Below are 12476 nucleotides of genomic sequence, written 5' to 3' on the forward strand. Positions count from 1 at the left end.
TCTCTAGGATAAATGCCTAAGAGTGAAACCACTGCATTGTATAGTAAACACAAGTTCAGTTTTGTGAAAAACTGCCATACTTTTTTCCAGTGTGGCTCTACTATTCTGTCTTCCCATCACCAATGTATGAGTGATCTAGTTTCTCTGCAACCTCGCTAGCAATTGATGTTATTTCTAATTTTAGCCATTCTGATAGGTGTGTAGTATATAGTGATGTCTCTTGGTTTTCATTTTTATTTTCCTAATGGAGAAAAGATGTTGAACAGCTTTTCAGGTGTTTATTTGCCACCTATATATCCTCTTCAGTAAAATGTTTGTTTATGTCTTTTGCCCACTTTCTAATTGGATTTTTAGTTTTGAGAGCTCTTTATATATTCTAGGTATAAGACCTTTAAGACACACTTTTTAGGGCATTTTGCATGTAGTTCTTTAGGGTACCCATATACAATTTAAGATCAAATGTATCTGAATTTCACCATGCCTTTATAGAATTAACCTCCATTCATAAAAAGTTATAACCCCAAAGGTTATAGAGAATGAAAAAGATATAGTGTGTATATTCATTATCCTTCTCCATTGAGCAATAGGCCAAAGCACATTTCTGTAAACCAGTGAGAGTATTTGGGGCATTGTGTCCCACTATGGCTGAGAAAGACAAAGAATCTAGAATGTGAAAAAACAGGCAATTTGGGTGTTCAGTGGTGGGTTTAAAGTTGGAAGTGTGAAAGATTCCTTCTCAAATAAGGAGATGAGGTCAGCATGAAACTGGTAATAGTCAGTGAGAGAAAATCTGTGAAAAGTGGCTCATAGCAACCCTGCTGGATCTGATAAGTAAATCTATGAAACAGTGTGGAGAGTGGGGAGGGAACAAAAGAGAGAGAGGGACTGGAAGTAACAGGAAGAGATCTGGAGGAGGAGGAGAATAAGTAAGAAAAGAGGAAGGGAAGATCAAAGGAATCTAGAAATAGAAGAAGGAAAGAGAGCACTGCTAGGAGAGCTCAAGGGCATATTTTCTGTCCATTTTGGTAAGATAGTGGCCTCAGTCAGGGACTATGCTGACACGCCCACCGAAAGGAAACATGTAGCAGTATCTGGAGATATTTTCAGTTGGTGAGGTGGGGAGTGCCACAAGAAACTAGTGGGCAGAAGTCAGAGATGCAGTTATTATCCTACAATGCACAGGACAGCCCTCCCTCCAGGACAAAAAACTGTCTGGCCCCAAATTCTGGTAGAACTGAAAATGAGGGACCTGGGGTTAGGCAAGATGCTTGGTTATTTTTCATCTGATAAAATAAACTTGTTAAAATAATAAATAGAGTCAACCTCAAAAAGATGCTTGATGGGAGAATGACAGAATTATCTCAGGGTAGAAAATTAAATCAATAGGACAGAAGGGGTGGGATTTACCTCCAAATTGCTTTTTCCAGTTGCAGGGGATCTTACATCTCTGGGTCTTCATGGTTTGTTTACACTCAGCTCCGGTCCGGGTGCCCTCCCGGGTGCCCAGCCCACAGTCCCCACTGGTGGGCACACACACACTCCACTGCCATTCTCCACAGTCGGACTTCTTCACTTTCTTTTCTGAAAGGGAGGAAGGAAAAACAATCAACGTCCAGAAAACTCTTTAACTGCTAGATATAACCAAGTTAATTCCTGAGCTCCATAATTGCATGGTTGTGCTTTTAACCTCTATCTTCAGAGTCCAGTAAAGAGTAGGAACTCAATAGGTGTTAGCTGAATGGTTGAATCAACCAATGACCAAGAGAATGGAGAAAGAAACCAAAGGAGCTAGAACTAATATTCATTTAGCTCTTACTATGTGCCAGGGACTGTGCTAAGTGATTTACTGACATCTCCTTTTAGAAGCAAACATTTCTGAAAAAGAGAAGATGATCAAAGTCAGTTAAACCTAAAAAATGAGAAAATATTCTTTGAGAAGTAACAGCTGTCAGATTAGCCATTTCAATGCATGTCAATGTTCCTTTCTCTGTCTTATAGATGGAATAGCATAAATTAAATGTGGTGGACCACAGATGTAATAGACTCTCAGCTCCACAGCCTCCTTATGACATTGGGAGTGACACAGAAAAGGTGCTTTATCCTCTCTATGCTTCAGTTTCCTCCTTTGTAAATATGAGATAAAACAAAACTTGCTTGCAGGACTCTTTTTGAGGAAGAGTGTCAACATAAGTAAAACACTTGATTGCTGGTCAGTTTCTGTATGTTGTAGCTGTTAATATGATTATTATTATTTCAGTCAGTAGTTAATGATCACCACCTATACTTCAGGACTTAGAGTGGGGGGTGGAATCAGAGGGGATGTCACTTAGGCTCCTCTAAATACTTGGAAGGAAGGAAGGTGGGAAGAAAGGAAGAAAGAAAAGGAGGGAGGGAGGGAAGGAGGGAGGGAAGGAGAAAAGACAAAAATCAGGTAGTTGGATTAGATGGACGTTAATCAATGAAGAGTTTGGTGTTCATAACTGTCTTGCTTACCTGGTTTCTCTTTCTTTCCTGCTTCAGCAGTATCCACAGCTGCTAAAATGAAAATAAATGCCAGGAAGGCAGCTGCAAATTTTCGACGCTGCTGCAGGTACTGTTGAGTCTGCATTCTAGGAATAAACAGAGAAACAGAAGAAGGTGGTGTCAACCTAAGTAACTATAGTCATCCTTATAACTCCTGACAATTCCCAAAAACAGCCACGGTGTTGTAGCCCATGTGGATAATCTGAATGGACACAACGAATGGATTACCTGTGCAAGTATATGTTTGCTGTTATCTTCAGATGCATCAGTAATGACCAACATCTCAGATTTTTTTTTACCGTTTCCATCATCATGATTATCTTATCATCATAATTCTATTATTCATTGGTCCACTGAAGAGTAAAGCCCAAAACAGAAGAAGAGCTAGCACACCTTCGATCTATAGCAAAAACACTTCTAAACTCACATGTGCTGAAAATCCACTAAATTCTAGGATGGAATGAAGAGTTTACACTTACTCATAATTTGAAATTCTCCACATTTGATATGAATAAAAATCCCAGGATAACATTATGAAGACTCCCTTAGAACTTAAAGTCATTTGCGACAGCCTAGTGTCAGTATGACTGCCTTGCTAAGCAAATTTGGGAAGTCTCAGTTCAAGCCCCAGGACAGCCCACTTCTTGAAGCTACACCAAGTCATTGGCTGCAGCAAATCACCTGGCAGTCATTTATCTCTATCTGGTATGTTCATGGTGTTTTATACTTCATATAAAAATGACAGTAATAACATATGGTCATTAACTCTGAGAATTTTTCTTCCAGAAGTATAGATTGTTTAGATAATTTTACATTCTCATGAGTGTAAACAATAAAACGTCACACATATAAGGGATTGAGATCACTCTATTCTGCAATTTGCTTTTCCTCATTCAAACACATCTACGAAATGATGTCCTTGTCCGTGAATTTTTCCCCTTTCTGTGACATTGGAAATGCTATCCCTTATTAGTGTTTTTTAAATTCATGACTCTAGATTCCATTGTATGGATGAAGCATATTCCATCTATCAGTTAAAGTTAGTATTTTGGTCATTTGGTCCTTTCAATGAATCTTACATCCTAAATAGCTACTCAGCGTCTCCATTACTTTCTAAAATCTAAAATTAGGTGTTTTGTTCTTCCTCTTAATGCTAAATTTTTATAACTATACTTCACTGATGGTCAGACAGAAGAGTTCCTACTGTTGCTGAGACTTTTCCTATGACTCTCATTGGACATGAACTATATGAGAAGCCAGTCTGGGTGTACTGGTTGGCAAGTCTTCTCAGAGTGCATCTACACTACTATACATATGTCACTTAGCCATGCGTCATTTACAATTATTAGGTGTAATATGAACCAAGGTGAAGGTTGTCTGTTGTTCTCTCCAAAGGCTGTCCAAGAACATACTCTCAGTGACAAACCACTTTGGAGGCGGAAACTTTTCATTTGAACTTTCTTAAAGGGTAAGTTAACTTTTAAATTCAGAACTTTAAAATTTTAACGTATTTCTTTCCAAGTTGGAATACACCTTTATGTTTCACAATTACCTTTGAATACCTAAAATATTTAGATTGTGAATTAGATGAGAAATCAGAAATTTCCATCATGAAAGCACAGCTCTTGAGAGAACTTTCTGATCAAGCAATGGAGAGATGCTTGCACAGCCTTGTAAAGAAATGTCACTCAGGAAACATGGCCACTTGGCAGAAACAGAAAGAACTCTTCCATAAATAACACACACACACAGAGTTATTAATAGAAAGGTGCTATTGCTGGCTATTTTAACCTCAGCATTTCTAGTTTGACATTGCTAAGTTCTTACTTTTATAATTATTTTCAAAAAGCTTTCTCTCAATCAAGTTAAATTCACTTAATTTCAAGAAAAAAAAATCCCACATGGGCCAGAATTTCCTGACCAAAAATTTCTTGTGAGTCATAGAATGGTCTGTTAAACAAGTGATCTTAACTATCGTGGGAACAGAGAGGAAGGAAGGAGAGAGGAATTGGGGTGAGGGTTGAAGAGTTGGTAGAACGGAAGTGCACTCTAGTCTGTTATTTCTCCTATTGATTCAGAAAAATTCGGAATCTTAATTAGTGGGCAAACGGTTAACTTCAGCTTTTAGATGTTCTAAAGAAAAATGCATGCAACTCCATGTGCACAGGGAAAATATGTAAAGTATGTGATCAGCAATAGGTGTGAGTTGGAGAATCTTCTCAACCTCTTTTCCCTTCCCTCCTGTTTTGCCTACCATTCTGCTTAAGCCTCTATTTTGATAGCTTAAGATTTTTGGGGGTAGAGCAAATGAAAAAAATGGTTATTTAAAAGAAGAGAGTAAGGGAGTTTAGAAAAGAGATGACTCAAATTATCCAAAAGCCCAAGTAGTATGCTGGTGCCTTGGTACCGTGGTAAAAACTTGGGTAATTAAACATGTGTAGATAACAGTTTCCCTTGCTTGTGGTATTTGCATAGTTGTTTATTTGTCCTTAGCATCAAACAAAGGCAAAAGCATCTGTATATAGTTTAACCCTGCCTGCTATCCAACAGACGATAGATGAGCACGGAGGCAAGAACATTGACCTTAAGGAAGTGGTCAGGATCATGACTTACTTTTCACACGGAGGGAAATAAAACAGTGGCAAAATAAGCCTTGCTAAGTCAGCTCAGTTCTTTTGAATAATTTACTTATTTTCACCCCCTCCTACTGCCATCTTGTGTTGTACTTGCTCTGACAGATTTAATTTCATAGGGTTTAATGGTTAAGTTGAAGACTACCCTAGATGTCTGTTGTCTGGAAATTATTGTTGAGTTATCTCAATCACTAATAAGTATGAAGTTCAAAGTTTCCCCTGGGTTGGTTTCTGAAACCAACTCAGGGGAAAAGTGTTAATTTATTAAATCCTGGTCACTTCTATAGAGAAATCTCTGATGAAAAGGAAAAGAGAGCTTTACTTTCCTTTAGCATTTTAATAGGATCTAGAATAGGATAGGATCTAGAATTTTTTAAGATGATTAACATCTCGTGTAAACAAAAAACAAGAATGCTGGAATCTGTCTCTTAGTGATCTGTTTGGAATGACTAATATAGGATTTGAAGGCAGAAGCTTTGGCTTAAACTTCAGCTCCACCATATAATTTTTGGAATGTGCTTGGCAAATCACAACCATTTGAATCGCTGTTTTGACATCTACAAAGTGGTTTTGATTATAACAACAACTTGAGAGGTTTATTGTGAAAATGCAAGATGTAGACACAGAGCTAACCCAGAATATCAAGAAATATATTATTAGTTGTTGAATAAAGTTAATTCACCCCTACACTCGTATTACTTACTAAAAGGAAGTACTTCTTTTTATTAAGACATAACAAGCATGACACTTTAAGCCATCTAATATCTAAAATCAAAAGATAAAAATTTTAAAAAACAAAAAAAGAGACAGATATTATTTAATGCCAACTAAAGATTTGTTCAGCTTTCTAAGGATACAAATTTGTTCAGCCTTTTGACTTCTTAAAAAGTTAAAATAAACTCAAGGACCTTCATCCCCAGTATTTCTTTGGAGTTTGCTGAAGTAAAGAGACTCCATGTTGAGAATTAGGAAAACTGTTGAAGTAATTTAACATGTATGAAATGAAAAAAAATCTAACTTTGCAACTGCATGTTATGCCTCTTGTGTGGTGAAACTATTCTACTGCCCTCTTTATTTCAAGTACCTAGGATAGGGCCCCAGCACTTAGTTGCCACTCAGTAAAATTTTTGCCAGCAAAAATTACCACCAAAACATGGTATCAAAGAGAGGAATTAATATTCATGCTAAAATGATGTCTCAGCCCTTTGTCTATACCATGGGATGTAAAATTCACTGAAGAAATTGGGCTGGAAACAAACAGAATCTAAAGCAGTTTCATACATACAGGAATAATCAGTGAATGATTTGCAATGCTTCTGCATCATATATTACACATCATCAGACTTTTCTAGCTATTTTGTGATCTACCTGCCTAAATCTCTGTGAAAAAGTAATTTTTTTCCTTTTTATAGGTCACTTTTCTTTATTTTCACCAACTCTTCTTCAAGTCGTAATCCTCATATTGATTTATTTTCAAATGGTTTAGTCATTGCCTTAGATTCCTAAAGTCTCATATAAATAGCCATTATGTTTACAATGGAATCTTTTGCTATATCAGACCTTCACTTTGACCTTGTTAAGCTTATTTAAACACTAAGCCTTGAAAAGAATGTGTCCCAAGCACGTGTGTGCATGATGACCTCAGGTACACTCTACTCACACCCCAGAAATGAGTTCAACAGTGTTCCATCTTTGATTTTAACTAAGTTTGATTTTAACTAAGTGCATTATCAATTAGATGGATAAAGAAGGAATTCGCTTAATTTTGTATGACTCAAAAAAAACAGGCAACTTTAAGGCTGAAATATTTTCATGGCATGGTGGCACCTGCTGGAAAAATGTGATATTTTAAGACATCTTCTTTAGACATCTATTCACCGATTTTTAGAGCACCTACTAAGGGCCAGGTGTATGCTGGGCATGGGAACATGATAAAAGAATATGATTCAGCCCTCCCCCTAAAAGAGTTCTGTCTAACTGGGAGAAAAGGGAGAGAAATGATTCACTATGGTAAATATCATGAAAAGTTTATACACATAGTGCTAGCTCAGTACATAGGCTCAAGTGATAATTTTGCTTAGCAAGATTGAGTGAGGTAGAGGGCTGGGTATATTTTATCTTTTTTTTTTTTTTAATAGTTGAAGTCTTCTAAATAAAGAAAAGAGGGAAGGAAGGGAAATTCAGGCAGAAAGGACCAAATAAGTGAATATGTGGAGATGATGTTTATAATACATTCAGTGACAGAATGTGATTAGAATAGAGTGTACAGTAGTAAGTAACAGTGGGTGAACCTCAAAAGGAGAAAGATAAAATGAGTTAATCCTGGGAGCTGTGAGGGAGGAAGGTAGAGTTATTAACTGGTCTGGAGAAGTGAAGCAACGGAAGGTCAGGGAGGGAGGAAAAGGCTGCATGTTGTATAAATGTGACTAAAACCCTAAATTACCACCAAAGGGGCAGCCACCATACTCAACAGTTCATCCAGATATCTTTAATATAGTACATTTTTAACCCTTTTGGCTTTGTTTTTATTTTTGTTTATCAGTTTTGTGGCTGTTCTATGTACTTTGATTCATTTTGGGGTGTTTATTACCAAAGTACTATAATTGGAGTCAAGAATGAGCTCCAAGACTCAAAAACTTCATACTCAAAAAAAAAAGTTCATACACACATTTAAAAATCCCTTCTGATTTTCATTAGAAAAATAAAGTTGGGGGCTTCCCTGGTGGCGCAGTGGTTGCGAGTCCGCCTGCCGATGCAGGGAACGCGGGTTCGTGCCGCGGTCTGGGGGGATCCCACATGCCGCGGAGCGGCTGGGCCCGTGAGCCATGGCCGCTGAGCCTGCGCGTCCGGAGCCTGTGCTCCGCAACGGGAGAGGCCACAGCAGTGAGAAGCCCGCGTACCGCAAAAAACAAAAACAAAAAACAAAACAAAAAAATAAATAAATAAATAAATAAATAAAGTTGGGCTAAAGCAGTGATTTTTAGAGCACCAGTGTTTCCAGGAAGAGGTCAAAGGCTGCTGCCAGGCGTTAAAGGATCCCGAAAATGTGTGTTGAAAGCCACCCTTCTGTGCCCATAGCTCCCACCCTTATCTCAGCTTCAGCTGGAGCAGCTCCTCTTTAACTACTTTCCTTAGTGGCTTCCTTGTAAGTTTTCATTTGTCAAGAAAGAAAAATGTATTTAAAAGTCACTGGTCTGGCCAATATCAAGATCTACCCAGTAGGGGGTATGATGGTACAAAACAGTATTTTTTCAAAAGGTAGAAATGGAAAAATGTCTCAAGTAGCTGATGTAAATATGAAATATATTTGAGTATGCAAAATGCCTTGCTTGTGGTAGCAAAAATAGGAATTTTACAAGTGTGTATTTTAACTACTCCATACCTTACAGTAAAGTTGGACATGATTATATCCTCTTATCAAAGATCAAACACACAGTATAACAAGTATGATTACAAATATGAGGAAAATATGTCAGAAAATCATAAGGCATTAAAAGCAAAATTTTTAAATCTGTGGGAAGAGGACCTTTGGAGTCAGCCAGATTTCTTCCATATAAGCTTCGTCACTTATTATATCTATGATGTGGACAAAGCAGTCACTCCCTTTTACTCTCAGTATCCTCCTGTAAGAAAATTTAGAGTTTTATCGTGCAGCCTCGTTGTTTGTTTAAAGATCACAATGAGAGGAGACCTTCAAGATGGCGGAAGAGTAAGAGGCGGAGATCACCTTCCTCCCCACAAATACATCAGAAATACATCTACATGTGGAACAACTCCTACAGAACACCTACTGAACGCTGGCAGAAGACCTCAGACCTCCCAAAAGGCAAGAAATTCCCCACGTACCTGGGTTGGGCAAAAGAAAAAACAGAGACAAAAGACTAGGGACGGGACCTGCACCTCTAGGAGGGAACGTGAAGGAGGAAAAGCTTCCACACACTAGGAAGCCCTTTCACTGGCAGAGACGGGTGGGGGGAAAGCTTCGGTGCCATGGAGGGGAGCGCATTAACAGGGGTGCGGAGGGCAAAGCGGACAGATTTCCGCACAGAGGATCCGTGCCGACCGGCACTTACCCGCCCGAGAGGCTTGTCTGCTCACCCGCCGGGGCGGGCGGGGCTGGGAGCCGAGGCTCGGGCTTCGGTCGGAGTGCAGGGAGAGGACTGGGGCTGGCGGCTTGAAGGGGTTAGTGCACCACGGCTAGCCGGGAGGGAGTCCGGGAAAACGTCTGGAGCTGCCAAAGAGGCAAGAGACTTTTTCTTCCCTCTTTGTTTCCTGGTGCGGGAGGAGAGGGGATTCAGAGTTCTGCTTAAAGGAGCTCCAGAGACGGGCGTGAGCCGCGGCTAAAAGCGCGGACCCCAGAGACGGGCATGAGACGCTAAGGCCCCTGCTGCCGCCACCAAGAAGCCTATGTGTGAGCACAGGTCACTGTCCACACCTCCCCTCCCGGGAGCCTGTGCAGCCCGCCACTGCCAGGGTCCCGTGATCCAGGGACAACTTCCCCGGGAGAACACACGGTGCACCTCAGGCTGGTGCAACATCACGCTGGCCTCTGCCGCCGCAGGCTCGCCCCGCACTCCATACCCTTCCCTCCCACCGGCCTGAGCGAGCCAGAGTCCCCGAAGCAGCTGCTCCTTTAACCCTGTCCTGTCTGAGCGGGAACAGACGCCCCCCAGCGACCTACACGCAGAGGCGGGGCCAAATCCAAAGCTGAACCTCGGGAGCTGTGCGAACAAAGAAGAGAAAGGGAAATCTCTCCCAGCAGCCTCAGAAGCAGCGGATTAAATCTCCACAATCAACTTGATGTACCCTGCATCTGTGGAATGCCTGAATAGACAACGAATCATCCCAAATTGAGGAGGTGGACTTTGGGAGCAACGATATATATATTTTTTCCTTTTTATCTTTTTGTGAGTGTGTATGTGTATGCTTCTGAGTGTGATTTTGTCTGTATAGCTTTGCTTTTACCATTTGGCCTAGGGTTCTTTCTGTCCCTTTTTTTTTTTTTTAGTATAGTTTTTAGCACTTGTTATCATTGGTGGATTTACTTTTTGATTTGCTTGCTCTCTTTCTTTTTTCTTTATTACTTTTTAATTTATTTTTAGTAATTTTTATTCTAATAACTTTATTTTACTTATTTTATTTTTTTCTTTCTTTTTTTCTCCCTTTTACTCTGAACCGTGTGTCTGACAGGGTCTTGGTGCTCCAGCTGGGTGTCAGGCCTGTGCCTCTGAGGTGGGAGAGGCGAGTTCAGCATATTGGTCCACCAGAGACCTCCCACCTCCACATAATATCAAACGGCAAAAACTCTTCCACAGATCTCCATCTCAGTGCTAAGACCCAGCTCCACTCAACGACCAGCAAGCTCCAGTGCTGGACACCCCATGCCAAACAACTAGCAAGACAGGAACACAACCCCACCCATTAGCAGAGAGGCTGCCTAAAATCATACTAAGTTCACAGACACCCCAAAACACACAACCGGACACGGTCCTGCCCACCAGAAAGACAAGATCCAACCTCATCCACCAGAACAAAGGCACTACTCCCCTCCACCAGGAAGCCTACACAACCCACTGAACCAACCTTAGCTGCTGGGGGCAGACACCAAAAATAAATGGGAACTATGAACGTGCACACTGCAAAAAAGAGACCCCAAACACAGTAAGTTAAGCAAAATGAGAAGACAGAGAAATACACAGCAGATGAAGGAACAAGGTAAAAACCCACCAGAACAAACAAATGAAGAGGAAATAGGCAGTCTACCTGAAAAAGAATTCAGAGTAATGATAGTAAAGATGATCCAAAATGTTGGAAATAGAACGGAGGAAATACAAGAAACATTTAACAAGGACCTAGAAGAACTAAACAGCAAACAAACAATGATGAACAACACAATAAATGAAATTAAAAATTCTCTAGAAAGAATCAATAGCAGAATAACTGAGGCAGAAGAACAGCTAACTGACCTGGAAGATAAAATAGTGGAAATAACTACTGCAGAACAGAATAAAGAAAAAAGAATGAAAAGAATTGAAGACAGTCTCAGAGACCTCTGGAACAACATTAAATGCACCAACATTCGAATTATAGGGATCCCAGAAGAAGAAGAGGAAAAAAAAAAGGGACTGAGAAAATATTTGAAGAGATTATAGTTGAAAACTTCCCTAATATGGGAAAGGAAATAGTGAATCAAGTCCAGGAAGCACAAAGAGTCCCATACAGGGTAAATCCAAGGAGAAACATGCCAAGACACATATTAATCAAATGATCAAAAAATAAATACAAAGAAAAAAATATTAAAAGCAGCAAGGGAAAAACAACCAATAATATACAAGGGAATACCCATAAGGTTAACAGCTGATCTTTCAGCAGAAACTCTGCAAGCCAGAAGGGAGTGGCAGGACATATTTAAAGCGATGAAAGGGAAAAACCTACAACCAAGATTACTTTACCCAGCAAGGATCTCATTCAGATTCCAAAGAAGAATTAAAACCTTTACTCAAACCAGCTTTACAACAAATACTAAAAGAACTTCTCTGGCAGGAAACACAAGAGAAGGAAAAGACCTACAATAACAAACCCAAACAATTATGAAAATGGTAATATGAACATACATATCTATAATTACCTTAAGTGTAAATGGATTAAATGCTCCAACCAGAAGACATAGACTGGCTGAATGGATACAAAAATGAGACTCATATATATGCTGTCTACAAGAGACCCACTTCAGACCTAGGGACACATACAGACTGAAAGTGAGTGGATGGAAAAATATATTCCATGCAAATGGAATTCAAAAGAAAGCTGAAGTAACAATTCTCATATCAGACAAAATAGACTTTAAAATAATGACTATTATAAGAGACAAAGAAGGACACTATGTACTAATCAAGGGATTGATCCAAGAAGAAGATAGAACAATTGTAAATATTTATGCACCCGACATAGGAGCACATCAATACATAAGGCAATGCTAACAGCCATAAAAGGGGAAATCGACAGTAACACAATCATAGTAGGGGACTTTAACACCCCATTTTCACCAAAGGACAGATCATCCAAAATGAACATAAATAAGGAAACACAAGATTTCAATGATACATTAAGCAAGATGGACTTAATTGATATTTATAGGACATTCCATCCAAAAACAACAGAATACACTTTCTTCTCGAGTGCTCATGGAACATTCTCCAGGATAGTTCATATCTTGGGTCTCAAACCAAGCCTTGGTAAATATAAGAAAATTGAAATGGTATCAAGTATCATTTACGACCCCAACACTATGAGACTAGATATCAATTACAGGAAAAAATC

At 39.5% G+C, this 12476-nt stretch overlaps 1 protein-coding gene across 1 annotated transcript in view; it reads right to left on the minus strand.

Annotated features, from left to right (window-relative positions):
- Nucleotides 1–12476, minus strand: part of PTN (pleiotrophin) — a gene marked incomplete at its 3' end in the record, with an annotated part of 97347 nt that overhangs the window by 22126 nt on the left and 62745 nt on the right. The window contains exons 2-3 of the mRNA XM_079711460.1: nt 2494–2609; nt 1408–1581 (exon numbers count right to left, since the gene is read on the minus strand). Of these exons, the coding sequence (XP_079567586.1) occupies nt 1408–1581; nt 2494–2608 (289 nt within the window). The 5' untranslated portion in view covers nt 2609. The remainder of the gene's footprint in view (nt 1–1407; nt 1582–2493; nt 2610–12476) is intronic.

The sequence above is a fragment of the Hyperoodon ampullatus genome, assembly GCF_949752795.1.
Source record: "Hyperoodon ampullatus genome assembly, chromosome: 9".
In the NCBI taxonomy this organism is placed as follows: Eukaryota; Metazoa; Chordata; class Mammalia; order Artiodactyla; family Ziphiidae; genus Hyperoodon; species Hyperoodon ampullatus.